Genomic DNA, 20,738 nt, shown 5'->3' with positions numbered 1-20,738 from the left:
CCGCTGAATAGCCCCTCGAGCGGCCTTGTACGTTATTTAGCCCACGCATACAATCACTCCAGTAGGCCTACCTAGTTTGTTTTTAATTTATATGTATCTGGTTTTATCCCATGGGCACCTCATGGTTTTTATTTAATCAAATTATTATTTTCTAGGTAAATGCCAAGGTCGACAAAAACAAATTTGTATTTTCTATTTTGGAAATAAAATATCGTTCAATCATGGAGCTAATTGTATAGCTCCATGGTCCAATGCATCCTTCACACTTAGTAAGGGCTTAGGAATTTGACTGGTTCTAATCGTTAAATAGGTACGTGTAATATAGCCATATAAAAACAATTATTGCACCACTCGTCAAATGCTATTTAGTAGTACTGAACTGAAATTTTATTGTAGGCTATCTCTTTTAAATTAGAGGCACAGTCTCAATGAGATGTGCAAGTTTACATTGAATAATACACACACACTTACTATATACAAAAAAAACTGAGAAAGATTAAAAACTAAGAAAATGTATAAATTAAAATTTGAGAAGGAATAATTGTATTATATATATCATTTCGTGTGTTCCATGCCATGGTCAGAAATAGTTTACAATGTTTGTCAAAAATATTACTTGCTAATTCGTATTCATCATGGGTAGTAGTTTATAGATTACCGTAAGTGTTCTTCCGGTAGAAGTTTCCGGAACATGTCAGGGAGGTATAAAACTAATTGCATATTTTATTACTATTTTTCAAATACATAAAACTACGGTTGTAATAAAATGAACCTTTCCGTCGTCCGATTTTGATGAAATTAAAAACAATTGTTCAGAAAAATATTGTTGTTGCCAATTAATCATCGGCGCAGACATATCAATAGAGCAATCAGACTGCGCATACGATTGAGACATTTTGGTGTTGATCCTGATTTAAAAAATGAAGTTGATTCGCACATTTCTATAGAGGGCAGCAAGAGACAGTGTGTTCAAACAAAGATAGTGTACTCTATCTTTGGTTCAAAGAGCAGTTTTCTGATTAGCAGCAGTGCTTTAGAATAGGCAAGACGTTGGATGGATCACACTGCTGTTGTCCTTGTAGTAGCCTACTTACTTCTTGCCTTTTGAGAGCGCACACTTACATTGGACAGTCAGTCAACAAGCGTGTAAACAAATTTAAATCAATCAATAAATTAAATTTCAAGCTATACTCTTTTTAGTTATTATTTTATTACATATTTTTTAATTTATGAACACTATACAGCGTTATACATTTTTCGATTTAAAAAAAAAGCTAGGGCCGCGCCAAGCAGTATTCATTTTGCCGTTTTATTTATTAAACTATAGGGCGCCCTCTATACATACCATGGATCGTATCTAGCTAGCTTAGGAAAAAAATAAACAAAAACATGTCGACTTTGCTGAAAGAGCACCATGAACGTAGTAAAATTGCAGTAGATCGTCCTAAGTATAGAGAAGGCAACCGTGATCGAGCTGTCAAAGTAATAATCGGATCGATCCTAATAATCCATATCAAATTTAGAATTCCATATATGCAATCGTCTCTGTGTGCTAGCTAGGCTAGGCCTAATAAGAAGTAGGCTAGGCCTAGATAAAGAAGCCGACCGAGCCGAGGCCTTTCCAGCCAACTAGCCTAGGCCCTACTAGGGCCTAGCTTAGCCTAGAATAGAGAGTAAAGAGTGTGGCCCCCTCCTACACTAACTTGACTAGCCTAGACCTAGTAGACCAGGAGGCCTAACTAGGCTAGGTTCGGCTACCAAAAAGGTTATATACTTTAGGCTACCTAGGCTATGCTACTTCTACTAGTACTGTACTACTACTACTAGGCCTAGAGAGCTAGGGAGGGCTCCATCATCTAGGCTAGGCAGGTCCTCCTACATTAATATGTCTAGCTAGCGCAGTTAATATAAAGGCGCTGAATTTATGTATGTATGCCTATACTAATAATATTAATAAGAGGCTGTTTTTTGTTCCTACAAAATGTTTTTCATTTCAGGTATTTACTATCAACAAAGAATCTGTGTATCTTTTGATACAAGGTGTACCTGACGTAAAGATCACCAGAGAGTTATTAGAACTGTGTTCTCTCTATGGTACAATAGATGAGTATCGAATACTAGACGATTACCCAACAGAACAATTTACCAAAGTATATTGGATAAAATACCAACAACTTCAAGCAGCGAGGTACTGTACTGTACAGTAGTTAAGGGGAAATTATTAGTCAGGTGGGCAGGGGAACATATGATCGAGAACCATAGATGATTGGTCCCAGTTTTATGGGCCAGGGTTAGGTCCAGTCGGGCTTGCGAATAAAAGAATTACATCAGTAGAATTATAGATTGCTAGTAAGTGTTTGATAAGACGTGCCCCATTAAAATATTCCTGAATAGACTTCCATAAATTCTTTGTTTAATAATATAAGAAGCTCCCTATCTATTCATTCAAATATCTCCCCTCCCCCCCAACCCCCACTTTTTAACTATTTTGTAGACTAAAACAAATGCTTTAAATACCAGAGTTGCAAAGCGTAAACTTGATGACCAATCATTCTATGGTGGTGTACTTCATGTTTGCTATGCTCCAGAGTATGAAACGGTGTCTGATACACGACTAAAGTTACAAGAGCGAAGAAAGGCTATTGCAAGAAGAACACGCCAAATCCAACTAGAAGGTTAGAAATTTACTAAATATATATATAGATCAATGTTGTGGGTATCAGTGGCTGGATCTCAATGGAGATACCATATAAAATATGCAATAGCTAATTATGAAAACGATAAAGTAAATCAGCCAGAAATATTTGCAGAGCTTTCGACAACACTAGCCCTTCATCAGTGCAAGTATAAATATTACTTACTTTTCTTATTTGTGCTCCATTAGAAATCAATTTACCAAAAGCATTAGCCGCTCTCTCCAAGACTCCCTCTAATTAGAGACCACAGACTGTTTGGGTGGACCCAGCTGAACAGTTTCCTTGAATGAAAAATGTGATGTGCCCATATATGGATACGATGGTGTCATATCACTACCATATTTGGACACATCAAATTTTTTGTCACATCATCAAGTTTAATAGTCTAGCTAGAGCTTAAAACGTGGGTCCTAAAAATGGTCTTTTATTGGAGGGAGACCTATCTTGTAAAATGATGCTGTTGATTACTTCTCGGGTATATCATCGATTTTTCAATGTTTTATTTATAGATGCTCATACTTCTAATGATGGAAATCGACATGACGAGCAGATACTTAGCACGTCTACAAGTCAGCTGTCAGGTTTAATACAAGATAAAAAAGAAGTCTCAAAAATGAATGAAATATCATCTGATAGTCAAGTTTACACAAACGATAAACAAACAGTTGAAAACAGTGACAGTTTTCTTCCAGCATTGCCAGATCCACCAAAGCAACTACCGTTTGAAAAATGGAAACGTACAAAATATGATGGCGATCAACCACGATTACCAAGTGCTCACTCTACGCTACCCCCTCAGTTCAATCCATATCCTGTGGGGTATAGCCACCCTGGCCCACCTCAATCGCGACGGCCTAGATTTGGAAAACAAACGCAACACGCTGATGACTATTATCGGCCTTCAGGCCAATTTAAAGAGCATTTACAAGATGAAGCTAGGCATCCAAAGCTACCAGGAGAGGTAAATCTCATTAAACCATGTCTCAATTCAGAACAATGCAGGAATTATTGTCCATCTCAAAGGCCTAAGCACCGAGACCAAATTGACTTTACGCATCAAAAACCACCATGCCAATTTCAAAATAGCTTGCATACTGTTGCATCAATTTCTGATTCCCAACATGTAAACACAAAGAAGAAACAAGATTGTATAAAGTTTGTCCCAACAAGTGTAACAAGAAAACGTACATCGTCTCAAGCAAATTTAAATACTAGTACAAATGAGTGCGAGAAGAGATGGGAAGGGCAAATGACGTCACACTCAAAGCCAGGAATTACGTTCTACAGACAAGGCAATAATGTGGTTGAGTATGAACAGCCACCAGGGCCAAAACAGCCATCCACGGAAAGCTGCTCATTTGGAAGGACAGTTGAAAGTATTAGAAGTAAAATGAAAATGGTAAGTTAACAGTGCAGTGGCGTATCGGCTATGAGCGCTCACTGGCTAAATCCAGTGGCATCAGAGCTTATCATGGTCCCTGAGCAATGCCCAGAGGAAAAAAGGCATTAAAACCAGGGGCCTCAGGTCTCTGCGTCACTGTAAGTTATTCATTTTGTATTAAGGGGACACCTAAACTTTAAAAATAGCATTTTTACAGATTTCTTTATTTTCTTTGGTAGGTTTCAAAAGCACCAAGTTTACCAGAAGTATCAACAGCGCCACCAGCTATTTCAAGTACAGAAAGAATACGCATTTGACATACGTACAATATTCTCGACAATTTAACAGTTATGTTTATCTTTTTTTTGATTGATTTAATATATCAATCGATCTGTATTTTACAAAATAAATTGAAAAACACGAAAAAATTATTTCTACGTGTACTATATATATTGCTATACAGCATGTCGAAAAATTATAATGAAATTGCATGGAAAATGATTTTTTTTTTTTTTTTTTTTTTAAATCCCTCTACTATTATTTATTAAATAGTACATATTATATATTTAGATTCTTTATTTTTTGGCATAAATAGTTACTATAGCTCTATGAGATGATGATAACACAATATATGCGCATATATGGCAATATTATCGCATAATTATTGAATTTTCAAAAGTAGATAGTTTGGCCATTTTTCGAAAAAATCCCTGTACAGGAAAATTTACGAAAAATGGGCAAATTTCGACCCTTTTATATTTGACATAACTAGTTACTATAGCTCTTTAAGATGATGATAACACAATATATGGCAATATTATCACATAATTATTGAATTTTAAAAAGTGGATATTTGGCCATTTTTCGAAAAAATCCTTGTACTATAGTAGAGGGAAATTTACGAAAAATGGGCAAATTTCGACCCTTTTATATTAATGATGATAAAACAATATATGCGCATATATGGCAATTTTATCGCATAATTTTAAAAAGTGGATATTTTGGCAATTTTTCGATAAAATCCCTGTACTAAAAAATAGTACAGAGAAATTTTCGATCATTTTATTTTTTGACATAAATTGTTTCTATAGTATAATAAACATGCGCAGAGTCGAATAATGGGTTCTGCGCATGTCAATTATGCTATAGCAACCAGTTATATCGAAAAATAAAAAGGTCGAAATTTTGCCATTTTTGGAAAAAATCCCTAACTTTACAGGGACACTTTCGAAAAATAGCTAATTTTCGACCCTTTTATTTTTTGACATAAATGGTTACTATATAATAATAAACACGCGCAGAGTCGAATAATGGGTTCTGCGCATGTGAATTATGCTATAGTAACCAGTTATATCGAAAAATAAAAAGGTCGAAATTTGGTCATTTTTGGAAAAATTCCCTGAACTATGGTACAGGGAAATTTTCGAAAAATTGCCAATTTTCGACCCTTTTATTTTTTGACATAAATGGTTACTATAGCATAATAAACATGCGCAGAGTCGAATAATGGGTCTGCGCATGTCAATTGTGCTATTGTAACCAGTTATATCAAAAAATAAAATGGTCGAAAATTATTTTTAGACATAAATGGTTACTATAGCATAATAAACATGCGCAGAGTCGAATAATGGGTTCTGCGCATGTGAATGATGCTATAGTAACCAGTTATATCGAAAAATAAAAAGGTCGAAATTTGATCATTTTTGGAAAAAATCCCTGAACTATAGTACAGGGAAATTTTCGAAAAATTGCCAATTTTCGACCCTTTTATTTTTTTATAAAAATGGTACTATAGGATAATGAACATGCGCAGAGTCGAATAATGGGTTCTGCGCATGTAAATTATGCTATAGTAACCAGTTATATCGAAAAATAAAAAGGTCGAAAATTATTTTTAGACATAAAAGGTTACTATAGCATAATAAACATGCGCAGAGTCGAAAAATAGGTTCTGCGCATGTTAATTATGCTATAGTAACCAGTTATGTAAAAAAATAAAATGTTCGAAAATTCTTTTTAGACATAAATGGTTACTATAGCATAATAAACATGCGCAGAGTCGACTAATGGGTTCTGCGCATGTGAATTATGCTCGAAATTTGGCAATTTTTGAAAAAATCCCTGAACTATAGTACAGGGAAATTTTCGAAATATAGCCAATTTTCGACCCATTTATTTTTGGACATAAATGGTTACTATAGTATTATAAACATGCGCAGAGTCGAATAATGGGTCTGCGCATGTCAATTGTGCTATTGTAACCAGTTATATCAAAAAATAAAATGGTCGAAAATTATTTTTAGACATAAATGGTTACTATAGCATAATAAACATGCGCAGAGTCGAATAATGGGTTCTGCGCATGTGAATGATGCTATAGTAACCAGTTATATCGAAAAATAAAAAGGTCGAAATTTGGTCATTTTTTGAAAAAATCCCTGAACTATAGTACAGGGAAATTTTCGAAAAATGGCCAATTTTCGACCCTTTTATTTTTTGACATAAATGGTACTATAGGATAATGAACATGCGCAGAGTCGAATAATGGGTTCTGCGCATGTAAATTATGCTTTAGTAACCAGTTATATCGAAAAATAAAAATGTCGAAAATTATTTTTAGACATAAAAGGTTACTATAGCATAATAAACATGCGCAGAGTCGAATAATGGATTCTGCGCATGTGAATGATGCTATAGTAACCAGTTATATCGAAAAATAAAAAGGTCGAAATTTGGTCATTTTTGGAAAAAATCCCTGAACTATAGTACAGGGAAATTTTCGAAAAATGGCCAATTTTCGACCCTTTTATTTTTTGACATAAATGGTACTATAGGATAATGAACATGCGCAGAGTCGAATAATGGGATCTGCGCATGTAAATTATGCTATAGTAACCAGTTATATCGAAAAATAAAAAGGTCGAAAATTATTTTTAGACATAAAAGGTTACTATAGCATAATAAACATGCGCAGAGTCGAATAATGGGTCTGCGCATGTCAATTGTGCTATTGTAACCAGTTATATCAAAAAATAAAATGGTCGAAAATTATTTTTAGACATAAATGGTTACTATAGCATAATAAACATGCGCAGAGTCGAATAATGGGTTCTGCGCATGGGAATGATGCTATAGTAACCAGTTATATCGAAAAATAAAAAGGTCGAAATTTGGTCATTTTTTGAAAAAATCCCTGAACTATAGTACAGGGAAATTTTCGAAAAATGGCCAATTTTCGACCCTTTTATTTTTTGACATAAATGGTACTATAGGATAATGAACATGCGCAGAGTCGAATAATGGGTTCTGCGCATGTAAATTATGCTTTAGTAACCAGTTATATCGAAAAATAAAAAGGTCGAAAATTATTTTTAGACATAAAAGGTTACTATAGCATAATAAACATGCGCAGAGTCGAAAAATAGGTTCTGCGCATGTTAATTATGCTATAGTAACCAGTTATATCGAAAAATAAAAAGTTCGAAATTTTGCGGTTTTTTGACAAAATTCCTGAACTATAGTACAGGGAAATTTTCGAAAAATTGCCAATTTTCGACCCTTTTATTTTTTTATATAAATGGTACTATAGCATAATGAACATGCGCAGAGTCGAATAATGGGTTCTGCGCATGTAAATTATGCTATAGTAACCAGTTATATCGAAAAATAAAAGGTCGAAAATTATTTTTAGACATAAATGGTTACTATAGCATAATAAACATGCGCAGAGTCGAATAATGGGTTCTGCGCATGTGAATTATGCTATAGTAACCAGTTATATCGAAAAATAAAAAGGTCGAAATTTGGCAATTTTTTGAAAAAATCCCTGAACTATAGTACAGGGACATTTTCGAAAAATAGCCAATTTTCGACCCTTTTATTTTTTGACATAAATGGTTACTATAGTATAATAAACATGCGCAGAGTCGAATAATGGATTCTGCGCATGTCAATTAAACATGCGCAAGTCGAATAATGGGTTCTACGCAGGTCGATTATGCTATAGTAACCAGTTATATCAAAAAATAAATTGGTCGAAAATTATTTTTAGACATAAATGGTTATTATAAAGATGCGCAGAGTCGAATAGTGGGTTCTACGCATGTCAATTATGCTATAGTAACCAGTTATATCGAAAAATAAAAAGGTCGAAATTTGGCAATTTTTTAAAAAAATCCCTGAAATTTTCGAAAAATAGCTAATTTTCGACCATTATATTTTTTTACATAAATAGTTTCTACAGCATAATAAACATGCGCAGAGTCGAATAATGGGTTCTGCGCATGTCAATTATGCTATAGTAACCAGTTATGTCAAAAAATAAAATGGTCGAAAATTATTTTTAGACATAAATGGTTACTATTAATAGTATAATAAACATGCGCAGAGTCGAATAATGAGTTCTGCGCATGTTAATTATGCTATAGTAACCAGTTATATCGAAAAATAAAATGTTGAAATACTATTAGTACAGGGAAATTTACGAAAAATGGGCAAATTTCTACCCTTTTATATTTGACATAACTAGTTACTAGTTGTCAATTCTGAGACTACTAATACCTTCAAGAATCGCATCGACACAATGTAGTTGATATGGGGTTTAAAAAGGCACATAAAAGCCTAAACTTTCCCATTATAACTAAACTAAACTAAACTATGGCTCTATAAGATGATGATAACACAATATATGGCAATATTATCGGATAATTATTGAAAGCAAAAAATATTTTGGTAATTCTTCGAAAAAAAATATCCATGTACTATCTATTACAGGGAAATTTTTCGAAAAAAAGACATGCGCAGAATCACATAATCTGTTCTGCGCATGCTACCTCCATTCAAGTCAATATTTTTGTCATGTTTTCACAATGACTTTCAATTCAATCTAAATGGGTAGTAAACATTTGGTCAGCTATCGCCAAGAAAATCAAGAATAAGCAATATATCTTAAACTGAGCTGTTGTATCATTTATTTTGAAAATACCAGTATTAGCCTACTCTTCATCAAATACAGTCAGTGTAATATTATACTGTTTTAAAGTTACAAAAAACGAATATCCCATTACATGAGCTTTTTGTTAAATAATATCATTAAAAAATAGAAATAAAATAATCATTTCAGTGTTCATAAAAAAACATTAATAGTCAATCAAAAGCATAGTTATCTAAATACCGGTAAATAAATTGATTTTCATGGAAATTTGCTAAATTGCCATAATTTGAGGCCTAAAAATGTTCTTTTCTTCATATTTCATCTTTATAATATGAAACTAACTAATCATCAACACACAACAATTATTGCGTGCATTCTGTATTACAAATTTACACTACAGCGAGTAGTACTTCAATATATTTGTTTGACAAAAAAGTGTGATGTGCACAAATATGGTAGTAATGTGACATCATCATGTCCATATATGGGTACATCACATTTTTTTGTCACATAAAGTTTGATAGTGAGACCAAATATGGTAGTAATGTAATATCATCGTATCCATATATGGGTACATCACATTTTTTTGTCAACAATAAAGTTTGATAGTGAGACAGAGCTTAATGGCTATATAGCCTACAACTCTCCTATATTTTGATTAATCTGTTCTACAGATAAAATTGAATTGTATTTAGTGGGAGACTACAACAGCGAGCAATTTCACTTTGAATTTTGTAATATACTATATCATTAATAAGCAATTCCAAACAGGTGGCTGCTCTCTGGTGGTAAGATTTGTTGCTCTGGTGGTGTTTAGTAGGACTCCTATATTGCAGGTTACAGATTCAGTACAGTACATGCATTTCATAGCCTGGGTGCAATTCTGTGGGCTACAACAAATTTGTAACATTCGAAGGACTTTGACTAGGGACACTAGAAACTTTATCTCAACTCTGATGAGCATGAAAGTGCTCATTTTTCAAACATTATGGGAATTTTACAAATTTCAACTACATTTCGTGAAGTTTAGATATCTCCGAGAAAGAATCGGAACTAGTTGTTTCAGGTTTTGGAGATCAATATGTTAGGCATCTAAGCTTAATCCACTAAAGTTTGCTATTGAGTTTAAACATCATTTCTCATGGCATATCCAATTATTGTTCTTATAGATCAATACTAATGCTTGGTTCCCACTAGAGACGCAACACAAGCGAGTCGATCAATAACAAGCGATAAATTATTCGAACAGTCGCTTGTCATTGGTTAACTCGCTTGCGTTGTGTGTACGTCCTAGCGTTGCGTCCTAGTGAGAACCAAGCTTTATTTGGACAATCAAATTTGCTAAAAACAAACAAAACCTGGGTTTTTTTTTGTTATGCACGCTAATCCTACTAATCATATAACAATAAAATAGTACTAAACAAAATGTGTGAAGCACATCTGTGTATTCAAACATCCTATTGCATATTCATATTATTTCTTAAACATATAAATATTATGCTGTAAATGGTGAATACAAAACATGTCAGAGAGCACCAAACAAAATTGTAATGATAAAATTCAACCAATGATGTCATAATGAATTTTGTTGGTTATTGGGTTCAAATCTCATCCAATATCTTATCCAATAATTTCTCACAGCAAAACATGTCCATCACACAAAATTATTTTTCTTGTGAATAAATTTTGACAATTACATTTGGTGGATGGACAGGAACAGCTAAATCTGCCAAATCTCAGGATATTTGTGAGAGTTTTGATGTCTGTAAGTGGAATAACCTAAAATGGCAATCTCAGCTGTATCATCTCTTTACAATTCGGCCGACAAAAAGAGGTACTGTACGAGGTATTTGATGGAAATGAAATACAAATTAAAAATTGTTCTCTGTAGAAATTCGGCAGAAAACATACAGTACTTTTTTTTTGTACACTGGCTCTTTCACCATTCCACTGTTTTCATCTACATGTTTGCATAATGATAGAGTATAAATATGATACAGCTATTTTACTGTATAGATGGATGCTATTTCTGTGACTATGTTTACAGCTCATCATGTTGTAAAGAGTAAATTGCATTCATCTTTAAGATTTCACTGGAGTACAAGCCCAACCTGTGAATTTAAATAAAATACTCAATTATAAATATTATACTATAAAGCACAGTTTAAAAATGTGTGCTCTAAAGGCATGATGTAGTGAGATATTATATTAAGAAAGTTAACTTGGAGTACAATTCTACCTCCAGTTTTTTTTTAAATTGCAGATAAGGAACGAACCGAGATATTTATTGCAAATTATTTAGAAATAAATAATATTTCAGATAAAACGTTTATGAGATTCAAAATTAAAATTAACCATATTCGAGTAGATTAGCAATTAACTTTTGTTTTTAATTAGTTTATACAAATGTATAAGTAAATAATTGAATAAATAAGTTCATAAGAATCATTGTGGCGATGTCTCAAACAAGAAGGAAAGTTTGAGAGAAAACAAATGATGGAAATGAATGAAATAACATTACTTTTTCTGGCGGCATATCTGGACATATCCAATTATATAGATAGTATTGTAGATTTCCATCACCCATGCCAAATTTCAGTTCTTCTAGAAATTCTCTGTTATCCATTAAATCCAAAGCATTGAAGACATCAAATCCTTGCTATTATAAAGAGTTTTAAAAAAAGTATAAAACCTCTTTTCACCAATGTGTTGATATGGTAATACAAATAATAATAACTAGATGCTGAAATCCAACACAATTACAGCTCAAAAAGTTTATTCACCATAAAGGGACTCGGCAAAATGGCTGCAGCAACTGGCCAATCAAAAACCAGTCTCATCCACTCATGCACACACTACTATTGTATTAAGCATGTTGAGCGCTTCAACGTGAGAATGTATTAATATCCAAGAAATTATAAATTTTATTGCTATTGTAGTAGTTAATTTTATAAAAACTATTATATATTCTTTTTAAATATATGCCTCGATTTATGTGGTTCTTAAAACCGATAAACGGCAGCCATTTTAATAGTCGCCACATGTAGCATCTATTCACGATGACTGTGTGAAATAGCACAGTAAAACATCTATGCTACCTATCAGAAAATAACCACTATAACCATGTAAGCAAATCAGCAGCAGCTGTGCTGAAAAAGTTGAAATGGATAATTGAGCACTGCAATAATAACGACTAGCTCGGAATAGGTAATAATATTACGATAGGATAGACAGATGCCTTTTTCACTCGAGCTCCTGTGAATACTGTTCCGGCAGGTCTCAAAGTGCTGAGAACGGAGCAGGATAAATGGTTCCTCAGCTTTTCTTTTTTTTTTTTTCTTATCTTAGGATATTTTATGGATCATTTTTGTGTGTAAAGCACTTTTTGTGTGTACAACATTGTATTAGGTGCTATAAAAGACTACCATTATCATCATTATTAGAATTATCATTATTTTATTAGAATTTTATAGTATTGTCTGATGATATTGGATGTGATATGGAGTAACCACATATTATTATAATAATAATATCCTGGATTTATATAGCGCCTAATGTTGTGAAACCTGTAGCGCTGTACATAAACTAATACGATAAAAGGGATTCCAACCATGTCAAAAAAAAAACTCAACCGAAGTAAGAGGATACGCCTTTGTCGGTCATCCTGGACTCAAGCGCCTCTTGCCCTACTTCAGGACACAACAATCTAGGTTGCATGGTAAAGGAGAAAAAAGAGGATTAATATGTACATCTGAAAGCGTCAAATAAAAACTACTTACGTTTTTTGCCATGATTAGGGCATCTTGCATTAGTTGTGTCATGGACATGCTTGAGTTCACATTGTAGAACGAGTAAGCTGCGTGTAGTACGTTGTGTACGGAGTGGTGCATTATGGATGATGATAATGTATAATAACTAATCAAATCGGTGATTTTTCCATCAGTCTGTAAACAGTGTTCAAATAACCAAATATTAAACAATGTATGGAGTAATTTTTGCCCAACCTAACGCAGAGGCGTTATTCAATCCTTTGTCGTACCACTGGGTTTCCGCAACAAGTAATTGAACTGGAAGGGTTGTTGTCAGCCCGACATTATGATTAATTGATCAGAACACCTCAATGCTCTCTAAAGCTCTGTCTACACTATCAAACTAGTTTGACAAGAAAAGTGTGATGTGCCCAAATATGGTGGTGATATGACATCATCATGTCTATATTGGGCACATCACATTTTTTTGTCACATAAAGTTTGATAGTGTAGACAGAGCTTTAGATGCACAAAAGCCAAATGCGTACACAGGACCGCTAGTTTTATGTACTTATCTGAGAAGACTTGAACAATGGCAGAGGAATGCTTAGAACCTGTGCATACATAACATCTCGTTTTCTGTGCTGGTAGACAATAGAATAAAGGCATATGGTCGACCTTACCGAGAAAAAACTGTGCACATAGAAAACACTGAACTTGATGCAGTTGCCCATGCCAAGAGCCTCCAGCCAAAATATTGCCCAACGACACTAAATTACAACAGTACAGTAGTACGGGTACAAGTTAGCTTATATATTAAAATACAGGACGGTTTCAAATTCAACCTACCGATTCAACAACATACGTATTCACAATTCCTTCTCTAGGTGTAAACCAATGCTGAAATTCTTCCTTCAATATCAAAGAGAAATTCATAATTATTATTACTATTTTTTAAATATAATTTTTTTTTTATAATTATAATATGGACTATATTTCAAATTATCAAAGTTTTTTTGTGTGCTACTTATTTTATAACAAATAGAAATTCATATAATTATTATTATATATTTATATTATTTTGTAACTATCATTCCCTTTTTTTTATTACATACATGACTATATAATTATTATAATATGGATTATATTTATAATTATTTCAAAATTTTTTTTGTTTTTTACTTATTTTTTAACGTTATATACATACCTCTGTAAACTTGGGATAGAGATCAAATTTGTTCATATATTCTGTAAAGATTTTGAGACAACCAGGACCATCCTTTGGTTCGTAAACCCTAAGTCCTGGAGTTATTGGTTCCTGCAACAACAAGAAAAAAAAAATTAATTGAAAAGAATAATCTATTTTTGCAAACTCCACAAACGTTTTGTGTGTTGTGCTTTAACAAGGTTTTATACTTGATTTATTTATACTTGATGTTGAGACTTACAAAGCCGTAGATTGTGTGTCCCTCAACGTGTTTCTGTATATTATATGTCTATTTAAAATATCTTTTCAGTGTCATATTGGTAACACTGCTCATGGCAAGTCTCATAACTTGTTCAACTATCTTTCCCAAAATCAGAATACAAAAAACGTAGTTTGTCCTAAAGGAGCACTAGAATAATTTTGATTCTGATCCAAACTCTCTACTTTTTAAAAAATAGTTTAAACAATAAGTAGAATTATGTTTGTACTTTTTTTCAAATGGAAACATCGAATATATTGTACGACTTATTTATTACATATTGTATTTTAATTTGCTAATCTGAGAAGAACAACCCTGTGTTGATCTGGGGCTCCATGGATAAATAAAGTTGAACTTGAACATACTGTAATTTGATCGACATAAGAATTGCAATAGAAAAAATAAACACGTGGGGAATTTGTTCCACTGCAAAACTTAACTTAATTTGCCTACTGGAAACAAAAGAGGACAAATAAGTTTTGTTAAAAGATTCAAAGTAAACCCTTTATTATCTGAATCCTGATTGGTGGATACTTACAGGTGGGAGTTTGTATAGTTTAATTGTTCTAGACATCGTCATGTTGCGGCCGATGTGTGAAAACTTCACATCTACCAACTTTTTTGGATTTAGTGATCTATGCCAATATCTGCAAAACAAGCAATAATATAGTGTAAATGAAAAATAAAAATTTTTTAAATGTAAATAAAGAATTTTATCAAAACAATAATAATAGAGGAGTTATATTTGTCATGATTTTCCTGACTTGGAAAGTATTTAAGTAAAAATATTTTCCAGTTCAATTTGATTCATTTAATGGGCTACATACATTACCTGCAAGTTGCGACAGGTTTAGGAAGCACAATGCCAGCTGTAAACACTGCTTGAAATATATCCTCCATATTAACGCGCCTTGTGATCTCACGTATCAACACCGGCGCTACACGTTTGTTTCGCAGCTTTTTATGCACGCACAGAAAATTAATTTCTACCATGGTTTGTTCTCTGAAAAGAAATTCAAGAAATAATGATCGACACCTCAAGGTAATTTACGAGATTAAGAGATTATGAAAATCAAAAAGTACTGGGTTTGGTGTACCAGTTTTACAGGCCAGACATCCAATCTAAATAGTCAGCCTACTGGGTTTCTTGAACTAGTTTTCTAGGCTCTCAATTTTTTTAGCAAAATATGAATATATTACACTTTATAAAAACTATTTTTTCATGACTTTAGTATTATGTAGGAAATTTGTGAAACCAGTAATATTAGGGGAAATTATGACAAAATTAGAAATCTTCAATAAATCGGGTGAACTAGATTGGTTATAAAATTGGGGGAAAACCCCAAAAAATCAAGGGAGTTGGCAGGTCTGTAATAGTTAATTGTTTATTAATATTTATTTATAAAGTCTTTTTCAAACATATTGTGTTACTATTACTGAGGAAATTAGCTGGCTTCCTATTGCACATGAATATTATTATACAATAAAAATTAACAATACAATAAATTATATAAGATATAAAGATATAGTTCACTTACACATCATAAATATTAATGTGAGCTGTTACTGCACTAATAAATCCCACCAGCTTGTTATTTCCAACAACCCGCACTGCACAATGCCACTGAGGGCGCCAGCCAGGTGGAGTTAATGCCCTGCGATAATAATGGAAAAGATTTTCACAATTACATCTATTTAAATAAATCCAAACGTGTTTACAGCTGTTAATTATTTAATAAAAATACAAATTAATCTACCCTACATATTATCCTTAAAATGGATATGAAACAATTAAAACAAGTTGACTTATAGTTTTTTCAACATATTCTGTACTCATAAAATCATACTAAATATTTTTGGATGTGGAGTTTAAAGATATATTATATATTATAACTCAGAAAAACATTTTTTTTACCTGAAAAAATTTGTAATTAGACAGACAGACAATGAGTTTTTGTTAAATCATTATTTTTGCTTCGTTCAAAGCTTAATTTTATTAATCATCTAGAATAAGAATCCACTGTACAGGTTTTGCAATACAAAACACCATTATCCATAATTAAAAAACTATTTTTGTATATACTTTTACAGTTTCTTAAGATACCTACCACAAAAGAAAATCTTTAGAGTAATCAAATCTGAACATATTGTCGTCATCTTCTACATAATTGTTTGAAAGTAGGTTGTAAAGCTCATCAAGCTGAAGAAAAAACAACAAAGAAACATTTTCATATATGACTACGTTCAGATTAAATAGATATTACAGGCCTATCTTACACCAGACATAAGTTAAGTCAGGTGCTTGGAAATTTAGACATACTTGTCGTCATCTTCTAATAATTGTTTGAAAGTAGGCTGCAAAGCTTAAGGCTCCCAAGGTAAAGAAACATGGCTACGTTCAGACTAGAGAGATATTACAGGCTTATCTTACACCAGGCATAAGTTACGTCAGGTAAATGGGCACATCGCATTTTTTTGTCACATAAAGTGTGGACAGAGCTTTACCCTAGGTGAGAACATAAAACAACTTAAAAAGAAATTCTGTAAAGTACCTGTGCTGGATTTTTGATATCCAAGGTGTCCCATTTGAAGCTTGATGGTAGGGAGTAGCAGTCTTGTCGTACTACTTTTTTAACAGGCTCAATGGCTTGGTTTACGGATGCTTCCACTAATTCATCTACAATACAATATAAAGGTCTGTCTACACTATAAAACTTTATGCGACAATAAATTGTGATGTGCCCATATATGGATAGGATTATGTCATATCACTACCATATTACACACCACAACTTTTTTGTCAAACTACTTTGATAGTGTAAACAGAGCTTAAGTTTATAAATAAAACAACTTGATAGTGAATATACATTTAATTAGCCACACGGATACTATATTTGCTGATGCCCAATATTTATTAAATAGTATTTCATTGCACATGTTTGCACAAATTGTTTTTATCAAACTCAAGTTTATTTTAATTATTAAGTTATTCACTTCGGTGTCAATCAAGGACTGTCGAAAGATGGAAAAGCAAGCAACCAGTCAGACACTAACTGCTTCATTTGAGTCCAATACAAACAGCCTGAATTTGCTTGATGCATTCTAATCAATCATCAACAAAAAACAAAACCAAAACCTACATTTAAAAAATGCTACTTTCTAATGCAATAAATTTTACTTTCTCTAAATAATACATAAACACTGTAGTGGCCATGACCCTTCCGCACACTTTTGTTGATACTATTTACTGTAATAGTTATGGCTTCTCGTGTCTATTTTGGTTTCATTCTATCTGACAACATATTATTTTTTAAAATATGTATCAGTAACGATTTAGATCATATAAACATGAATAACATACCAAATTTAGGAACAGGTTGCGAGTCCCAAAAGTCATAGGTTTTCCTTTTGGCCGCCTCTATTGATTTAACAGAGGATGATGATCTGTTTAATAACTCCATCTGATTGGACAGATCTTGTATCTTCTTAATTGATATTAGACTTGCAGCCTTCAATGAATATGAAAAAATGGTTAGTACATGTTAATAATCTATATCATAAAGCTCTGTCTACACTATCAAACTTTATGTGACAAAAATGTGATGTGGTCATTAAAATATGGACACGATGATGTCATATCACTACCATATTTAGGAACATCACAATTAGTTTGATAACAGAGATGACAGAGCTTTAAAGTATGTTTACATTAAATATTTTCAAAATATATAATAGGCCTACTTGTGCTTGCTGTTGAGTCTCGGCGTTGGATGTCGCCTCCACTTTCTCTTTATTTTTCTTGCCCTTTTTCTTCTTCTTTCGGGAGACTGCCTGTCCGTCAGTAGTTGTAGCATTTTTAGCTTCATTCGTCTCCTGAATGCCCTGGGGTAAAGTATCCTCCATCGGTTCTACCTTACTGCTTGTGCTTGCTTCTTGGTCGTCGTCGCTCATTTTAAAGGTCAGGTCAGCTATGGGTAAAAATTTCAGATCAGATAATATTTGGTTAATTAAGTTAGCACAGATATTTTTTTTTAATTGATAAATAAAATATATCATACTGGATTGCCACTTCGTGGTTAAAGCTAGAGTAGATTTTTCAAGAATTAATCATTATTATTATTAAATATTATAAATGCCTTTAATTTGTATTATATGCATCTTTGAAGAAAACTCTTTTTTCCTAAAGCTCCCTGAATTATTTATAGAGACCAGCAGCAAACCAAAAGTGATGATAAATATATGGTACCTACTGTACGGTAGCTCTAGGTAGGCCTAGTCTAGCCAGGGAGTTGTAAAATATTATTATTATTTTACAACTCCCTGGTCTAGCCACCTGCTTAGTAGCTTTAATTATTATATAACAATGTTTTCCTTTTTTTTAAATGTGGGAACAAGTGGAAGAACAATGATTTGCATTTCATAAATATCGAGCGCGTTTGACCACACGTCCATCAATAATACAACAATTAAAATGTTTAAGGCCCAGGCCTGTTTATTTACTACTAAGCTAGGCCTATATAGCCTAGCACATGCCTAGCTAGAGTAGGCTAGGCCTAGTTGCAATCGTTCGCTGTGTCGTGTCTGTCGATCTCTCTGGACTGGAGGCAACTTTTTTAGGCTAGGCCTAGCCTATACACTCCCATTAAATAATGCAACAACCCTTCTATTTATATATTCATACTAGGCTAGGCCTATACCTACATTCTATGTTAAAATTATGATGTTGATGTAATTTATAGCGCTGTACTGTCGCAATACAACAAGTTTCGCACAATTCGCTCGCACAACCCACACCTTGTGTACTAGATCGCCATCTTTGGACAGGCTTAGACAAATATTTCTGTTTAAATTAAGTATTTACTGACTACTATATTCAGCATTTTGTGTGCATATAAATATTATTATTATACAAATACACAATTTGTATTTTATTGTTCTAAAATTGATATAAAAGACATTAAAATGTACATATATACGTATTATTGAAATAATATTGTTTAATAGTTTGATAGAGCGCCACCAATTTTTGGAAAGATTATCTATTTTTATTTCTAGAAATTCCAAAATGTATTTGTGAAGATCACTACGTATAACCCGAAATATATGGATGCGGAACACGGCCTATAAAAAGACAAAATTAATGGGGTTTTTTTTAATGTCATAGTCAGCACATTTGCTCGTCCAATCTTAACCGCTTTGCGAATCATTCTTAATTTCAACACTCGGCCTCGTAGTCGTAACCCGTTCTTCTCATTTCCACTCTATAATTATTTCTTCAACTTTGACTTGCCTTGCTTTCAAAGCAGCCACTGGTTTTCCCGACTACCTACTACTACATTTTTTTAAAATCTATCTTGTCAAGGTATGCGTACGGTACTTCAATCTGTATTCATTGTTACAGAGAGCAACTTTCTCTCTTAATTCTCTCCCCTTTAAATACAATCCTATTCTGATTAAAAACCAAGTTAAAATTACCGTATATCTTAAAGATTTATAGCAATAACATTATTTAAATCCAAGCAATATTACTTATGTACGAAAGCCCATTAATGCCATTGTCCTCCTTTTATTAAGATTTTGTTCATGTTTATTATATTTTTATAAATTTTAAAGATGTATTGTCCTCCAAAAACAAGAAAATGAAGATTTAAAATCAGACTTTGAATAGTTCATTTTGTAATTTTAACAAAGTTAATCACTTCCGTAAAGAAAACCCCGAAAAAATAATGTTTTCAGTTAAAAAACTGACAAAATAAATGATTAAATTCAACCAAAAACCCATTTGCTGGCAGCCAATTTGACTATTTTTAGCTTAAATTACAGTTTTTTCAGGTAAATATTTTTTTTTCGGTCCAATTTTTGGTCAAAGTGAATAACTATTATCATGGCATGTTCAACAAAAAATTGTAAAGAAAATATTCAATACAAGACAATACAAGTTTAACATTTTTCTACATTATTTTGGACAAGTATAAATTTTAACTTTTAACATTTTACTTTTTGAATCTGTAGGTGAAATTTAACTTATAATTTAATGTTTGAATGTCTGTATAAATAATCTTTTATCTCAATTAGGTTACAATCTTGCGGCATAAATTGTCACTATAGGCTTAATTAGACATTTACTTTAAAAAACACTGCCAAAGTAATTTATGAGATTCAAACGTTTGAATTGGAATTGAAAACAACACAAAAAAAGAAGACATACTGGTAGAGAAGAATTGAAATCATAGTGTTGATGAATCAAAGAGCACAATTGAAAACGGATATTACAATCCATGCCGAACTTCAAGGAAAGTTTGCAGCTTTATGGTCACCATTGTCTAGAGAAGTGAAGTATTAGTTATCAAAATATGATTCCAATAATTAAAGATCATTCGAATTCGATAGCTTATTTATTATAACTGTATAATAATTGTTTCCGTGAAATTCTTTTATAAAGTTTCGATCCCGGAAATGACGTAATATATTGTAATAGAGCGTATGCAATAATATCACATGAGAGATCAATAC

The 20,738-nt window shown here is 32.6% G+C and overlaps 2 protein-coding genes across 2 annotated transcripts; one reads left to right on the top strand and one right to left on the bottom strand.

The window, feature by feature from the left end:
- The first annotated feature begins 1,373 nt into the window (after positions 1–1,373).
- On the top strand, positions 1,374–4,505 carry LOC144839846 (uncharacterized). The gene is made up of 5 exons (XM_078695403.1): positions 1,374–1,482; positions 1,998–2,188; positions 2,521–2,675; positions 3,206–4,095; positions 4,317–4,505. Exons 1-5 carry the CDS (start codon positions 1,390–1,392, stop codon positions 4,392–4,394), a joined length of 1,407 nt encoding a protein of 468 aa, XP_078551529.1. The 5' UTR covers positions 1,374–1,389; the 3' UTR covers positions 4,395–4,505.
- A 4,517-nt stretch (positions 4,506–9,022) lies between these two features.
- LOC144839565 (glycylpeptide N-tetradecanoyltransferase 2-like) lies at positions 9,023–19,039 on the bottom strand. Its single transcript, XM_078694987.1, has 13 exons — positions 18,927–19,039; positions 17,967–18,193; positions 17,587–17,734; positions 16,778–16,902; positions 16,334–16,425; positions 15,764–15,880; positions 15,058–15,228; positions 14,764–14,872; positions 13,967–14,077; positions 13,609–13,671; positions 12,790–12,954; positions 11,532–11,669; positions 9,023–11,121 (listed from the first exon to the last, which is right to left on the bottom strand). Exons 2-13 carry the CDS (start codon positions 18,174–18,176, stop codon positions 11,101–11,103), a joined length of 1,470 nt encoding a protein of 489 aa, XP_078551113.1. The 5' UTR covers positions 18,177–18,193; positions 18,927–19,039; the 3' UTR covers positions 9,023–11,100.
- Between the last annotated feature and the right edge of the window lie 1,699 nt (positions 19,040–20,738).

Source organism: Antedon bifida, chromosome 4 (genome assembly GCF_963402885.1).
Source record: "Antedon bifida chromosome 4, ecAntBifi1.1, whole genome shotgun sequence".
NCBI lineage: Eukaryota > Metazoa > Echinodermata > Crinoidea > Comatulida > Antedonidae > Antedon > Antedon bifida.
The sequence above is the reverse complement of the archived record's forward strand: the minus strand, read 5'-3'. Positions and strand labels throughout refer to the sequence as shown.